General features: G+C 40.2%; 1 protein-coding gene across 7 annotated transcripts in view; it reads left to right on the forward strand.

Annotated features, from left to right (window-relative positions):
• mapk10 (mitogen-activated protein kinase 10) overlaps positions 1 to 16,587 on the forward strand; it is a 66,434-nt gene that overhangs the window by 37,911 nt on the left and 11,936 nt on the right. For 3 of the 7 annotated variants that reach the window (XM_053478060.1, XM_053478056.1, XM_053478057.1), the window contains exons 4-11: positions 244 to 373; positions 2,105 to 2,163; positions 3,271 to 3,409; positions 4,047 to 4,212; positions 4,581 to 4,652; positions 13,239 to 13,421; positions 14,379 to 14,503; positions 15,118 to 15,141. In XM_053478060.1, the coding sequence (XP_053334035.1) occupies positions 244 to 373; positions 2,105 to 2,163; positions 3,271 to 3,409; positions 4,047 to 4,212; positions 4,581 to 4,652; positions 13,239 to 13,421; positions 14,379 to 14,503; positions 15,118 to 15,141 (898 nt within the window). Of the gene's footprint in view, positions 1 to 243; positions 374 to 2,104; positions 2,164 to 3,270; positions 3,410 to 4,046; positions 4,213 to 4,580; positions 4,653 to 9,742; positions 9,815 to 13,238; positions 13,422 to 14,378; positions 14,504 to 15,117; positions 15,142 to 16,587 lie in introns of all 7 variants that reach the window. The other 4 variants (XM_053478059.1, XM_053478055.1, XM_053478058.1 and 1 more) reach the window with 2 other exon arrangements.

The raw sequence follows: 16,587 nt of genomic DNA on the forward strand, positions 1-16,587 counted from the left end.
TTTTTTGTAAAAAGCCCAAAAAAAAACCAACCCTGCAGTTTTTTTTTTAAATATAGGAATATCTCTGTATAAGAATATAAGAAAAGTTATGGATTGTGTTTGTATTCAATTCTTATTTCATGCTCATAGGTTGTCTTGTGTGTTGCTTGCAATGCACACATTTCTGTGAACTACCAAAGTTTAATGCTTAGCCAACAATCTGTGTGTGTGTGTTTGTGTGTCTGTGTGTGTGTGTGTTTACAGTGCGGGATATGACGCTGTCCTGGACAGAAATGTGGCTATAAAGAAGCTCAGCAGACCTTTCCAGAACCAGACCCACGCCAAGCGCGCTTACAGGGAGCTGGTGCTCATGAAGTGTGTCAATCACAAAAATGTGAGTAAATCTTCCCGACAAAATATGTAGAAAAAGTTTTGGATAAGAAATGTATTTAGACGAGGTGGTATCAAAAAGTTTCGAGACTAGTTCTGTAACACGTCAAGAGATGGCAGCAGGAGGCTGCACACACAGTCACAGGGAGTACCGGCCTTCATAAGTCAGTGTGCCAAAAGACATCATCATGTGTACAACGAGAGCTGTGCAACTGGTGCTATTGATCACGTGCCTTACCACGACTGCGATTTCATCACAGACAGCAAATTAGAACAAAGAGCGAACGTGAAATTCTGCCACAGAGACATATGACATGATTCGGCAACGAGTCGTCCGAGGTGTTTTGAGCGACATGTGCGCTTTAAGAACGGAGGAAAATCACTGGAAGACGACGAGAGATCAGGAAGACCTTGAACGAGCTCAATCCCCGAAAATGTCGAAACCATTCGCCAACTTGTGCATGAAGAACTCCATCAGCATTTTGTGGACCTTCATGTGGAGGATCGTTACCGGTGATGAAACCTCACAGTCTTCATACAGTAGTTGAAGAGCGCACCATCTTCACGACTGTCAAAAGCGAATTCTACCACCAGGTTTTACGGCGAGAACGTATACAGTGCAAGCGACCGGATCTGCGGCATGTGAATCTCTAAACTTTTTGATACCACCTCGTACCATGTCCAGCTTTCTCATCAGTAATGTTACTGCGTACCTGAATAAATACACTTACATTCTCCCATGCAGCAGGTGGCAGTACGCACCATGTTAGTTTGCGACTCAAAAAGGTACAGTTTGTTGTACCCAACAGCTGTACCCAGGTGCACCATACAATGCTCAATGACATCTTTACAAGTGGACCTGAGCACCGTACGCTGATCCGTGCCCGGGAACAGTACAGAGTGTTTACATTACGCAAACGCCATCAAGTGTACTCAGATCCGTGACTCAGCTCGGAGTGTTAAAGCACCCTTAAACACCCTTAAACACGTGCGTGCTGCGTGAAGGACGCCTACGGAAATGACCCTTTTAATGGTCTGAATACCTGATTCTGCGGAGTGATAAACAGATACAGATAGAGAGACAGAGACATAGAGACAGGGACGGAGAGATACAGTAGATAGACACGTATACAGAGACGCAGACAGAGACAGACTGAGATACAAAGACAGACATAGTGTGGAGTTACAGTATACAGAGAGAGAGAGAGAGAGAGAGAGATGAGGAGGAGGAGGGAGAGATGCAGAGATAAACCGAACGACAGAGAGAGTTATAGACAGAGAAAGAGAATGAGAGAGCGATAGAGGAAGAGCGAAGATGAAAGAGAAAGAGGGGCAGACAAAAAAGAGACACGAAAGGATAAAAAGACTTAGAGAGATAGAGAGAGACATGAGATAAAGATTCAAGTCAATTTTGCATGCTTTTCATGGATGATAATTCTCAGTACCATAATGCACCACGCTCTCTCTCTCTCTCTCCCTCTCTCTCTCTCTCTCTCTCTCCCTCATGAATCAGCAGTGTCCTTGACTCTCAGAGCAGAGAAACAATAAAAGACGTATAGCAAAAAGGACGCTATTGAACTAAGGAGGAGAATTTTTCCCCTGCAGGTTCTTTGCTCTCACGTTAAACTAACTAGATCTCTCTCTCTCTCTCTCTCTCTCTCTCTCCCTCTCTCTTTCTCCTTTCTCTTCTCTTTCTCTCTCTCTGTTTCTCTTTCTGTCTCTTTTCCTCTTTCAGATCATCAGCTTATTAAACGTTTTCACACCACAGAAGTCTTTAGAGGAATTCCAGGATGTGTAAGTACAAACCAGAGACATCTGTACCATACACACACACACACACACACACACACACACTTTTATGTCCTCTTTCAGTCTTGTTGATCCACGTTACACCTGAATAATTACACAATAACAACTAACAGACTATTATAAAGGTTTAGTTCAACCGCTGTGTGTGTGTGTGTTTTTGGATTAGTGTGTCTTCCATCATTCATTAGCATGTCAGTGTGTGTTGGCGCTGGCTCTCTCAGCCTTAATCAAGAGCGCAATCGATCGGTGTTGGTAATAAACGCAGTGGACAGAGAGAGCGACGTCTCTTCTTGAGTTAGAGCTCAAAACTAATGACTTCACCTGCAATCGAACGCTTAAACCCACCGCAAACCTGTTCGGAAAACACGTTAATTGTTTAATTGGACGATGTTAATCATTGTGAAAATGCTAATCATGATGAAAGGCTAGCCGAGTTCTACACAACGGAACCACATTCACAAAGCGGACTCAGATTGCCTGCCTAATGTCTGAAACCCCGGCCTCCCAGGAACTCCTTTAATGGCCCAAATATGTGGAAATGACTTAAAGTGAGGTCAGGACTGTAAGGTGGATGTGGCGATAACTCCCAGCCGAATTCCTGTAATGTGCAAGTGGTGTTGGTGAATGAGTGTGTGTACAGTTCACACAGACAGATGCGTCTCCTCTGCAAGTTGGCAACGAGTTATCCACAGATTTTCGAGGATCAGGCGCTCTGAGCCACCTCGGCTGGGATCATCATACACCGTTCAGATGTTTTACCGTGGTTAAGAGATGTTCTCAAAAGGCAATCTTCTTAAAGAGAAATCTTCTGTTCTATCACAAATCCCGGTTTGACTTGAACACCTCTGGTAGTTCTGGTGCGTTTAATTTTTGTTTTAACTTTTTAAAAACCAATCAGTGTTACTGCTGACTCGGTCACAAGCGTTAATCAGCAGCTCTTGGCGTAAGAGGATGTAGGGATCGTCATTGATCGCCAGCGAGGGCTTTGTGCTGAGATAAGGACGAGAACGAAGTCCAGACAGCCAGAAGAGACTGGCAGCGTGTTATAAATAGATAAAGTGAAAGTCTTTTATGGATGTCTGTCTGTTATAGGTACCTGGTGATGGAGCTGATGGATGCTAATCTGTGCCAGGTGATTCAGATGGAGCTGGACCATGAGAGGATGTCCTACCTGCTCTACCAGATGCTGTGTGGCATCAAACACTTACACTCGGCCGGCATCATCCACAGGGTGAGAAAACCAAACGTAGTGGTCATGTACAATTTCTGAATGTTACTCTGATAATCCAGAGCCCTGGCTTGCAAGATTGATATTCATTAAAATCCATGATTGGACACTTTTTAAAGGTCCCATATTCGACTATTTCTTTATTTTTCTTTCTAACAAATGTGGGTTAATGCCCCATGTTTAGAGAAATACCCCTTGGATAATGGACACCTCAAATTCCTTTACTTCACACCTGCTTTTTTTTGTTTTATGTAAATGAGATACTGCTAAGCCACGCCCCTTAGATAAGCAGATAAGCAGAGCTAAACAACAACAAGCTGGGGAGGGGCTCTTCTTATATGAGGTCATAACAGGAGGAAAATCTAATTGTAATTTCTTGTTCAAGTCACCGGAAACACAAAAAAATAAAAAATGTAAGCTTTTTTTCAAGTTTCGTTTGCATACACACTCTGGAAAACTGTTCGAAAGTCTAAAAAACAATGAGCGATGAACCTACTGTATATTTAAAATAAAGCTAAATTGAATTGAATTTAGGGTCGCCTTACGAGTAGCAGATGATAACTAGCGCTAAAACTAGCAAAACTTTTGGTCGCATGCTGTCTAGCTTTAGCTAACTTCCTTCTTCGTTTTCCTTTTGCAGGATCTGAAACCTAGCAATATCGTGGTAAAGTCAGACTGCACGCTGAAGATTCTGGACTTCGGGTTGGCGAGGACCGCGGGGACCAGCTTCATGATGACTCCGTATGTGGTGACGCGGTACTACAGAGCCCCCGAGGTCATCCTGGGCATGGGGTATAAAGAGAACGGTAGGACACAGTCGCACTATGGCTAGTTTCTTAAGTGTGTGTGTGTGTGTGTGTGTGTGGTTGGCTCTGTGTATATAATGGCGGTTTGTGTATAGATTTCCTGTCACAGTCAGGCCTCCAGAGTTCTCACTGCACTCCGGAGTTCAATTAGCGGACTAGCCGTTAGCCCCCCCGAGCGCCACTGAGCTCTCCAAACACACTCATTATTTCACTGAACAGATTTAAAGTCATCAGAAATCTGTCTCTATCGCTCCTTTTACTGGTGACATGCTTATGCTAACACTAATGCCTAACCCACTGATGACTTGCCTATGCTAACTCTTCATTTCTTCCTTTTTTCTGTCTTCTTCATGCTTCTATGCCTGCAGTGGATATTTGGTCAGTCGGTTGCATTATGGGCGAAATGGTGCGCCACAAAATCCTCTTCCCCGGCCGAGACTGTATCCTTACACACAAAAAAAGGTTTTATAAGTTATGTGATACGGTAGGTGATGCGGAAAGCTGAAGTCATAAAATAGGTAGGTTTGTCATGCCACTTTATTGTACAGGGGGCAAAAAAGTATTTAGTCAGCCACCAATTGCGCAAGTTCTCCCACTTAAAAAGATGAAAGAGGCCTGTAATTTCGTGGGTATCATTATAGGTATACCTCAACTATGAGACACAAAATAAGAAAAAAATCCAGAAAATCACATTGTAGGATTTTTAAAGAATTTATTTGCGAATTATGGTGGAAAATAAGTATTTGTTCACTTACAAACAAGCAAGATTTCTGTCTCTCACAGACCTGTAACGTCTTCTTTAAGAGGCTCCTCTGTCCTCCACTCGTTACCTGTAATAGCATCTGTTATCAGTATAAAAGACACTTGTCCACAACCTCAAACAGTCACACTTCAAACTCCACTATGGCCAAGACCAAAGAGCTGTCACAGGACACCAGAAACAAAACTGTAGAACCTGCACCAGGCTGGGAAGACTGAATCTGCAATAGGTAAGCAGCTTGGTGTGAAGAAATTAACTGTGGGAGCAATTATTAGAAAATGGAAGACATACAAGATCACCGATAATCTCCCTTGATCTGGGGCTCCACGCAAGATCTCACCCCGTGGGGACAAAAAGATCACAAGAACTGTGAAGAAAAATCCCAGAACCACACGGGGGGACCTAGTGAATGACCTGCAGAGAGCTGGGACCAAAGTAACAGAGGCCACCATCAGTAACACACTGCACCGCCAGGGACTTAAATCCTGCAGTGCCAGACGTGTCCCCCTGCTTAAGCCAGGCCCGTCTGAAGTTTGCTAGAAAGCATTTGGATGATCCAGAAGAGGATTGAAAGAATGTCATATGGTCAGATGGAACCAAAATAGAACTTTGTGTTTGGAGGAGAAAGAATTCTGACTTGCATTCAAAGAACACCATACCTACTGTGAAGCATGGGGGTGGAGACATCATGTACTTTTCTGCCCCACTGTATGTCCACTGTAGTTAAAAAAAAAATAGCTTTAATTACCTTGTGAATTTACCACACAACATACTGTGCGCTTTTTTATTCATTGAACTCTGAATTCTGATTGGTTAAGGTGAAGAAACGACTCTAACTGCTATGATTGAAAGTGCTAACAGGAAACCGCATGTTGCTATAAACAGATAAAAAAAATGGTATTCTTTAATAAAATAGTTGTTGCTATGGTATTAAAGTAATAAAACATTTGATTTTGTACAACTGATGAGTACCATTTCTACTCGGCTAGCTAGCTTCCTTAATATTACTTGCGAGTTACTTAGCTAACATTAGCAAGGACCAAGGACTCTAATGAGCTTTATATTCTTCCTTAAATATTTGTTATTTGTCATTTAGTATATATTTCTTGTCTTGTGTGAAGAAGTGAATCAAACCTTAAGCACTAATGTTTTATGAATATTCTATTTCATATGAAGGTAAGCTCTGCTGAACTTAATCTGCTGCCTGGCGAGCCAGATGGCTAATACCTTGGCTAATACCTTGGCGTAAATGACACCTTTAAAACGGCTAACGCATCTTTCCGTCCATCGTAGCGTAGGTGAAATTGCTAATTCTATGTATACGAGTTAAACGAATTGTGCAGTTGGATAGCTCGAGAACGAGAGATTTAGAGATCTTTGTCTTTAATCCAATTAGGAACCCTAAGGTTGAATGAGAGTTCACGACATTGTGATGACCTCCAATCCGTATGACTTTTGTGAATGGATGCTGAGTGACTGTTGAATGAGTGACCCAAACGCAACAACTCAAATACAACCTCAAAACAACAAAAAAGTAACCTTTATTTGGAGTGTTTATCCTGATTACCATCCATTCGCATTTGCAACGTCCGACCATATCCACGGTTCCTTAAGTTTTTGATTTTTTCCAATTATTTTTATTGAACCATCATCATATACAAAAAATCAATTAATAAAATGTATAATATTTTTTACAACTTAGAAAAAAAAATGTAACGAAAGCCCCAACCACCCACCAAGAAAACACAAATATAATTACATTCCGGCTAGTTTTTCATGCCGCGAATAGCTTAGTGCCGTAATGTTACCTCTCCGTTTCTGATCTCTCTATGTCTTAGCTACCAAGTCTAAACTCCATCACATGCTCTTTCACAGACCATAAGCATTTTTTGGATAGCTTTTTGGATTCTTTCCAATTTAACGTTCAACATCGTGCCCCCTAGTGGTCTGGTCGTAAGCACACAGTGCTCTCACTACAGTGTCTGGAGTTCAGATTTCGTTTTGAAAGCGATTTTTCAATGTTACCCCATCATCATGTAGTCACCATTGTCCCAACCTCATTTCAAACTTGAAGTCATTTTAAACTTAAAAAGATACTAATGATACCAACACTGTCTCCATGTCACATGATTAACATCGGCACGATAATGTGACAACCAAGAATTCCTGCTGGGATGGCTTACAGATCAGATTACCTTACTGTAGCTCATATCACTTTTTTTGGTTCGTTTGCAAGACTCACTTAAGTGCGAAACAAACGTAGTTGTTCCAAATGGACTGGGAACTTAATATATTCCTATAGCGTCGCTACTGTAACTCTGCGTCATCACTTACCTACATACTGTTGCTAACTGATCAGATTGAATTCATTTAGTGTTCAAAGTGTTAATCCAGAGTCACTTTATCCCACTGAGAGTTCGCTTAAATCTGGAGATTCAGCATTTAATCAGTCTAACGCCGTCTTTCCCTGCGCTGCTGCTTTTGGCTGTTTTTTTTTCTTCATCTTGCATCAGCTACCGAAGACAAGCGATTTTGTCAGATAATTTTTTATAGTGTCTTTAACAATTGTAATTGTTGCAAAGCAACTTTACAAAATCGAAAAAGGATTATAGAAATGTGTATTTAAAATGTGAAAAATATTATGGAGTCTAACCCAGGAGACCTGGTGCACAAGGGTACACCCTGGACGGGGTGCCAATCCATCGCAGGGCACACACACACATACACACTTACACACCCATTCACACACTATGAGCAATTTGAGAACACCAATTACTTATATGTACGCCGTAATCTGCATGTCTTTGGACTGTGGGAGGAAACCGGAGTACCCGGAGGAGCACAGGGAGAACATGCGAACTTTACTAACACAGACGATGTTGTGATGAACACAACAAACCACTGGATTCTCTTCCCAAATTATACGAATCCGGGTGCCATCAACATCACTCTTTCGTCTCCTTATGAACTAAACTTATTCATTTATTTATTTACTTTCTGAAATAAATTTTAGGTTTTTTTAAACTCTATTTTTAGCGTTTACATCCTGCCGTTCGAAGTCTTGCCATTTCTGTTCTATCTGAATTTAAACTAAATTTTTTGTAGCAATTGTTGCCAAAATCTGTCCATGGTTATAATTTCCTGACTGCACCGTTAATTTTTTAAAAGTAATAATCTTTGTAGTAATCTCTCCTATTTCTGCTGTTTTTTTTTGTTTTTTGTTATTGTTGTATTTCACTGCAGTTGACTTGTGCAGCGCAGCCCACTAAGGGGTGGAATGTGTTAATTACGGTCCTGCGTGATTAGGTAATTGCAGAGGCGACACGACATAATGCTGGATTAATTGTGAGTGTGTGTTTGTGTGTGTGTTGTGTCTCTCTCTTTCTCTTACATCCACACATACTATATACACACAGCAGCCCAAAAAAATGTATACATACTTCAAGAAAATATATACAAAATATACGCCACTCTTCTGACGGTCACATGATAACATCAACAATGATGCGTCTTTAGAGGAAACATAATAATACACAATGCTGCCATAATTTAATTTGAGTTTTTAAAAAAGGGTATAGATAACAACTGTTGAAGTGTGTCTACATTTTTGAGCCGCTCTATTAAAGACGGAGGAAGAAAATATTTAGTTACGAATGGTGATTCACGTATCGTCACATTGACTCCAAAATCGATTAAAAAAAAACTTTTTTTTACATTTATAATAGAGATAAACCGGTCAATCAGCCAGTGATCAGAAATATCTAATTTTCAGTTTGATTGTCCGTGACCGGTGATCATATAAACCATTCTGTACAGAGCGCAGAAGCTTCTGAGTGGCGCAACAGAAACACATTTATATGCTGTTACATTAGAAAAAAATGAATTAAAAAAAAAGTAAATTAATCTCAACCCACCCGTCTCAAAACACTGCGAGCGCTTGTTAGTAGAAAATCGTGTGCACTACAAGCCCTGCGTGCCCTCGTTGTAAGCTGTTCAACCCGCGCGCTCACTGTCAAGTTGAGTTTTGAGACATTGGAGGCTTTTAAGGAGGTAAAATGTCAGTTTTTTATAATCCTACAGGTGCACTCTGAACTATTCACACATTTTCATGCTTTTTCAACGTGCTGCTCAGTAACAGTTAATGTTAAACTCTTGTGTTTGAAGTTAGTTTGTAGTGTTTAAATGCTGCGCTTGGTTTTTAATTGAGAAAATTAATGTTATAAAGAACGAGCTACATTTAATTACTCATTAAACTTTTTAAAGGTTTATGAGTGTGACACAATCAGGGAAAAACGTAATATTAAATCAGGAGGTGACTGGTGTTTCCACACAAACACACACCCTCCTGAAAGTCTTATATCATCACATTGCTTTTATAAAAGAATATTTATGATTTACAGCGTCTGTGAATTCCCTCTATGTTTGTGTCTGGGTGTGTACACACGGAATTGTCTGTATTTTGTCTGGTGAAAGTTAGTTTCCCAGTTTGTCTGTTGCAAAACAGCCCTCGCTGCAGACAGACAGTGAAAAACAAACGGGCGCTCACACATCCGGTGACTGTACTGGCCACAAACCCTACGAGACACGATTGACTTTTCACTTTCTGGTGTGAACGCGGGTTCAGCGCTGTTTATCCCAGCAGGCAGAGGAGGTGTGTGATTAGCTGCTGTGTTTGTGAGTCACTTCCGATCAAGCCATAATTTGTGAGCCTGTCTAGTCCATTATAAATCTGTGTGTGTGTGTGTGTGTGTGTGTGTGTGCATGATGTAGTTGACATGTGGTCTGTAGGCTGTATCTTTGGAGAGTTGATAAGAGGGAGTGTGCTGTTCCCCGGCACTGATCGTATCCTTCAGATGAACTCCATCGCTACTGCTAGCAAGCTGTTTAGCTCATGTTGCTACATTACTGACAGACAACTGGTTAAGGATTACTAGATTTAGCGAACACTTCAATGATTTAGCTATTAATTTTTTATCTACTAATCTACTTTTATTACTGTACCTCACTCTCATAACTTAGACCATGGAGAGATCTTCGCTATCTGCGCTAATATACCAGTGCTAGCTATTTTCATGTAAGCGTATCTTGCCTTTTAACCTCATTGCAACACTAGCTAGATAATTCAATACAAAGTGATCTACTGTAGCTTTAATAAAAAAAAAAAGCAGCTAACTAGGAGTATACAGTCACTAACAGTCAAACTATTACTTCGATACCTTCGGGGGCGGTGCTAAAAAGTGTCTCACTTGACACTCAGTGTCTTTTAAAAAAAGTGAATTTTCAGATAGGATCGTATAGCACCATTTTTTATAATACCTAATGCTTCTTATCTTCCGGTACATGCTTCGTGTTTTGTAAATATGCATATATTTATATTTTTATTAGATAAAAAGAAACACAATTGCTAAATTTTATGTGTGTAGTGTCCGTAACCTTTTTGAATTCAAATCTTTTAATGATCTTCATTTTCATTTAGATGAAACTTGTCCAATTTAGATTTTACATGAAAAGACATAAACCGGAAAAAGTGTATTATTCTAAAATGCAAATTTTTTAACGATATTGCAACATGAGTTTTAATGTGGTTACGGACACTACATAAATTTTTTCTTTTTTTTTCTTTTTACTAAATACCAATTTAAGCAACAATTTTTACAGGTTACGTATTCTTCTAGAATCTTACACGAATTTTAGTATAAATATTCAGAAAAAAATGCATTTTTAGTGATTATTGTTTGAAAATGGTCATTTTTGGTGCACATATAAAATCATCTCTCCAAAACGGCTGGAGTTAGCAACTTGGAATTTTTAGGGAAGCGAGATTGGTCACTTGCATGTTGTTTAAACTTCAGAAGTAGCTTCTTATGTATGTATCACACAAAAAGATAAAAATCAGCACCAATACTGTGTTTTGGCCGAATGCTAATCAACATTTTATGACCCATCAGAACAGAATTTATCTGCTATATATTGTAAGTTCATTGTTTTTAGGAATATTTGGGGTTGATTATGTATTTTGATGCATCTAGTCCAATGTAGCAGCTATGTGGGTGTTTTAAAGCCCTATATACAGGCCAAATACAGGCCATGTGACCATGTATGAAAGCAGAATCAGGATTTATACAGTAGAGTAGAAGTGAAACAGACTAAAAACCCTAAGAATCTAATCACATTTAACGTCACTTTGAAAGGCAAACTCGACTGACTGCTCAGAATTACGTAAAAGACATGATGACGTCTGTCTCCTTGCATGCAATCTGTGTGGTGTCTTTACCAGACTGTGATGGAGAGAGGGAGAGGGAGAGAGTTCTGGCCGGATGAGGTAATGTGTTCTCGGATGCCCGAGTCATCTGCGGGATCATGGGAAACCAAGATAAAAAAATAAAAAATAAAAAAAACATAGTCATGTGACTCCCCAAGGGGAACCGAGCTCCCTGTAGCCACGCTCTTCTTCTTAGGAACGTATATTCTAGCCTTCTGTTGCTAGGCATCCACACACATATGCACACACACACACACACACACACTCACACGTCTTTGTGTTTCTGCTAAGCAGACATGTTTGTCACACCTCACCAGAAATCCGCCATTTAACAGCAGCAATGTCAGGTGGAGGATTTCTCCCCTAATCTCTCTCTCTCGCTCTCTCCTAGACTCTCTGTCTCTATTTTTTTCCTCATCCTTCTCTCACTCCGTATTGGCCCCCTCCCTCACACACAAACTCTCTCTCTCTCTCTGCTCCAAATTGAAAGTCCTGAAGGATTCTGAATAACTGTCAAAGCAGAAACTCAACAAAAGGTCTCTCGTAAAGGAGCCAAAGAAATTAGCAATGCAGATGAAGCCAAGGATAAATCTTACAGAACGCTTCATTTGGCCCAGTTTATGCCTGCATGGCATCTACTAGGCTACAGCATCAGTCCTGCGCCATTCATTCACCCTGTTTATATGCAAATGTTGAGTTGGTGCCCAAGACATCCAGACCTGGTGACCACAAGGTCTTGGAAAAATATTCATGGGTATTTCTGGAGTTCAGTCAAAATGAAAGTTTTTATTTACAAAACCTAAGCCGTGTGGTTACAGGGAGCAGAGGGTACGCAATAGGTTGTTGGGCAATGCTGGAAGGTTTTGTTGTCAAGCCCTAAAGATATAACCCTTACCACCATAAAATCTGAACTTTTGGGGATCGAGGGGCTTGTGTGCTTTGATGGATCTTGGGGTTATGTCCTTAGGGCTGACATAGATCTCATGAAAAAGTCACGTGAAGAACAAGCCTTCATAAGAAACTAAGTGCACCCTACCCAGATGAATGATACCCAGACCCGACCTGTTTTACTACTTTTTAAATATTAATTTTAAAGATTTAAGATGGATGTTTGATGATGGTTCTTTGCTCCATTTCTTCTTATGGTTTTCAAAGATGTTAAAACCAGAATGGGTGGCTAGAGGTAACACTGTTCATCTTAGCAGATAATACACTTTTGACACGACCTGAAGAGGATCTCCAGACCAAATTTTTACGTTTGAGTGTGGAGGGGCAAGGATGAACATTAACACTTTGCCCCTGATGGAGTTTAAATACTTTGGGATATTTCAGGTCAGCAGCACCAGTGTTCTAGTTACTGTATTAGTCTGTGGTGGTGAAGCAGGAGACCAGCTCTGTTCCTATACTAACCTTTGGGCATTGAGGTACAGTAGGTGTAGTCACTGATAGAACAAGGCAACGAGTCCCAGTGACCCAAATGAGGTTCATTTGGTTGGTTGTTGGACTCTGTAACAGGGCAAGGAAGTTGTTTATCCAAGAAGGCCTGGAAGTACAACTGTTGCTTCTCGGAATTGAGTTGAGTATGTCCCCTGGTGGGCGCCCTGAAGAGTCTCACTAAAAGACAACCCCAGGGCAGACCTAGGGCCCACTGGAGGGATTATACTTAAATATTGGCTTAACGTCAGGGGATAACCTCAGGAGGTCCTGGAATCTGTGGGTAGTCTAGGTTGACCCACTGGCACCGCAACCCTTGGCAGGAAAAGTGGAATGGAGAATGGTTTAATGAATAAATGAGTGGGTTTCTATATCAATCCATCTATATCTGTCTGGTTAGGCTAAAAAATTAAATTAGGATGAATCATATTTATTTTTACAGTATATAGTACACAGAGGAGAAGAAATTGATACCAGTAAAGGCAGTGAGTCGACCTGAACAGTCCTGCTTGTAAAGGGTTGATGTTTGGGGATTTTTGCCTTTTTTTCCCTAACCGTGGTACTACTCAGACATCGATCAGTGGAATAAGGTGATTGAGCAGCTCGGCACGCCATCGCCCGAGTTCATGAAGAAGCTCCAGCCCACAGTGAGGAACTATGTGGAGAACCGACCTAAATATGCCGGCCTCACTTTCCCAAAGCTGTTCCCCGACTGCCTGTTCCCTGCAGACTCGGAGCACAACAAACTCAAAGGTACGTCCGTGTATTTATTTATCTCTGCTTTGTTTACTGTCTCTCAGTGTAAAACACGCATTTCTATCAGAGCACTTGTATAATAAAGGACTCCTAACTCCGAATAAAAGAATAAAAGACTCGGGAGTGTACTGATTGGATTGGGATCTGTAAATTTGGAGGCCAGATCACCAACCTTGAGCTCTTTGCCTGCTAAGCTCCATACTCAGCAGTGAGCTGTGGTGCACTGGGTGTTCTGGTGTCTTTCTACCATGGCCAGCATTGACGTCGGCTTTTTTTGGGATCAGACCGATTGGTCTAGCCTTAGAGTTTACTGGGGTAAAATGATTGATCGTTGTTACTCCCTTCACCTGTCAGTGGTCATGATGACATGGCTGATCGGTGTATATCTTGGATAACGTTCGAGGTGGTATGAAAAGATTTTGTTTTGTAACAAAACAGAACAGATGGCAGCACAAGGCTGCACGCACAGTCGCAGGGAGCACCGACCTTCATAAGTCAGTGTGCCAAAAGACATCGTCCTGTGCAAAATCTGTGACACGCACGTTTTCAAACTGTTTGATACCACCTCGTGTAAGCCAGACTTTTCCATCTGCACAGTCATGAAAATGAATTTCTGATAGCATTATTACACTATTATTATTCTTAGTATTATTGGGTGTTGATAATACTCTTATACCATGTCCTATAAATGCTCAGAAAATGTCAGAGCTGATTTCCCATTAAACCTAGTTAATATTGTGTTAGTTAATTCATTCAAATCATTAAAGTGAATCTTTTTTTTTAAAAAAAAAAAAGGTTTATCAGACATCAAATAATCAATAGATTAGTATCAGTTTAAAACGATAACTGAAAACACTTTTTTGAATAAGCATCACAAATAGAGAGATACAGTATGTGTGTGAGAAGTGTGTGTGTGTGTACTGTACGCTAAGATTTCTCTCCGTGTCTCTGCAGCGAGTCAGGCCAGAGATCTGCTTTCTAAAATGCTTATCATCGATCCTGCTAAGCGGATATCAGTGGACGAGGCCCTGCAGCACCCCTACATCAACGTGTGGTACGATCCGTCTGAGGTGGAGGCGGTGAGTATCAGATCCACTCAGCATTATTGATTAGTAAACCTGGAGTCATGCGTAGCTCGGTTATTTGACCCGATGCCCTAAAGACAGAACAGAGTGGGATGATTTCGCATAAACTCGCCCACTGATACACATGCCAGCAGGACAAAAACTATAATAACACAAATATCTAGCTGTATTTAAAGACATAACGCTTACCCATGAGCATGTGTTACTTTATCCACAATCAAGATTGATAGACTTTTAAGATAAGGTTTCGATTACGTGCAAATGGAAATGTAGATAGTTAAAGGGTTTATTTTGTCTATAATCCAATGCAAGCCACAGTGAAAGTGAGCTTTACTGAAACCAAGCTGAGAAAGTGGAGATGGAGAGAATTTATCAGAGCCAGATATATATATATATATATATTATTCCATCGTGTCGTAACTTATCGCTAACAAGGAACCTCGCTAGCAAGGAACAGTCACCTTGTCGTGTGAACTCCGGCTTATTTATTATAATGTATTATCACTTTAATGATCATACACTTAATAGAAATCTAACAAAAAAAAAATTAATCTCATCTGTTTGACTCTTCTCTCCCCTTCTCCACTGTCACACTTTCACTGATGAAGGCCAAAGATCTTCAGATATCAATGGTAAATAAAAATTTTTGGTCCAAAGATTACGCTCTGCACCCACAGACCTCTCTCATCTAGAGCAGATTTACAGAGTACTTTAAATATCTGTACATGTCAAAGAAATTAGAGTGGAGTCTCAGAGAACAAAGTAAAGCAGCAAATGTGTTAAGCCATAATACTGCCCCCTATGGGGAATTTAAGTACTTGTAACCATTTAAGTACTCGTTATAAGTGCTAGTAACATCATCCTTGAATGGTTGCCATGGTGATCATGGATGTATGCATAGCAACCAATAAAAAAAAAAAAGATCATCAGTTGGTTCATGTCAAGCATAGTTTACTCAAGGTCATTCTAACTAGACGGACCCAAATATTTCAAGGTATTTTTTCTCTACCTTTTATCTTTCTCCTAGAAGATCATAATGCACCTTTTATTATTTATACAATCAATTTATGACTCCAACTCTGACTCTCACTAACATTTTAAAACAACCAACACTATGGACACTATCAGATATTTTCTTAGATATATTATTAAAAAGAAAACCCTTCTCCATCCAACACCAATATTCACCATCATTTTGTCTCACAGACACCAGCCTACACTACCAAACACCGATATTCTCCATCAAACTTTGACATTCCTTCCACAGACACAACACTCATCATTGAACACATATATTTGATCAACTTTAATATTCATTATCAAACATTTCCACAACCACAACATCAAACATCAGTTGCCCCATGTGCCCATCCACATGTACAGTAGATAGAACCACACACACATACACTATCAAACATCACCATTCACCATTTAACACCAACATTCAAAACCAAACACCAACATTCACCATGACATACCAACATTCACCACAAAACACCAGAAGTTTAAAAAGTTGACCATCATACACCACAATTCACCACCAGACAGCAATATTTACTATCAAATATCGACATTTGATCATCACACGCCATAATTCACCACCAAACACCACCTTCACCATTAAAAACATTCTTCATCTAAACACATAGAGAGAGTTTTTTCTAAACACCAACATCGTCAATGTCAATGACAATGACCAAACAAGCAACCTTAAACTGTCAAAGACTTGCATTCATTACTAAACACCAACATTTAGCATCAAACACCAACATTTAGCATCAAACACCAAAATTTTACATCAAACACCAACATTGAATCATCAAATACCAAAACTCTGCATCAGTTATTTAATATAAAGCACCAACATCCACTATGCAATATCAATATTTGACCATCACACACACATTCACCCCAAACACCACCATTTAGCAGTAAATACCAACACTGGATTATCACAAACCATCATATACCCCGATTTGCCAACAAACACCACCATATATCATCACACCCCAACATTTAACAATAAACAGAAACCAATGCCAGACTAACACTGCAGTTCTTGGGCACATATCCACCAA

This window comes from Clarias gariepinus, chromosome 19, assembly GCF_024256425.1.
Source record: "Clarias gariepinus isolate MV-2021 ecotype Netherlands chromosome 19, CGAR_prim_01v2, whole genome shotgun sequence".
NCBI classification, from domain to species: Eukaryota; Metazoa; Chordata; class Actinopteri; order Siluriformes; family Clariidae; genus Clarias; species Clarias gariepinus.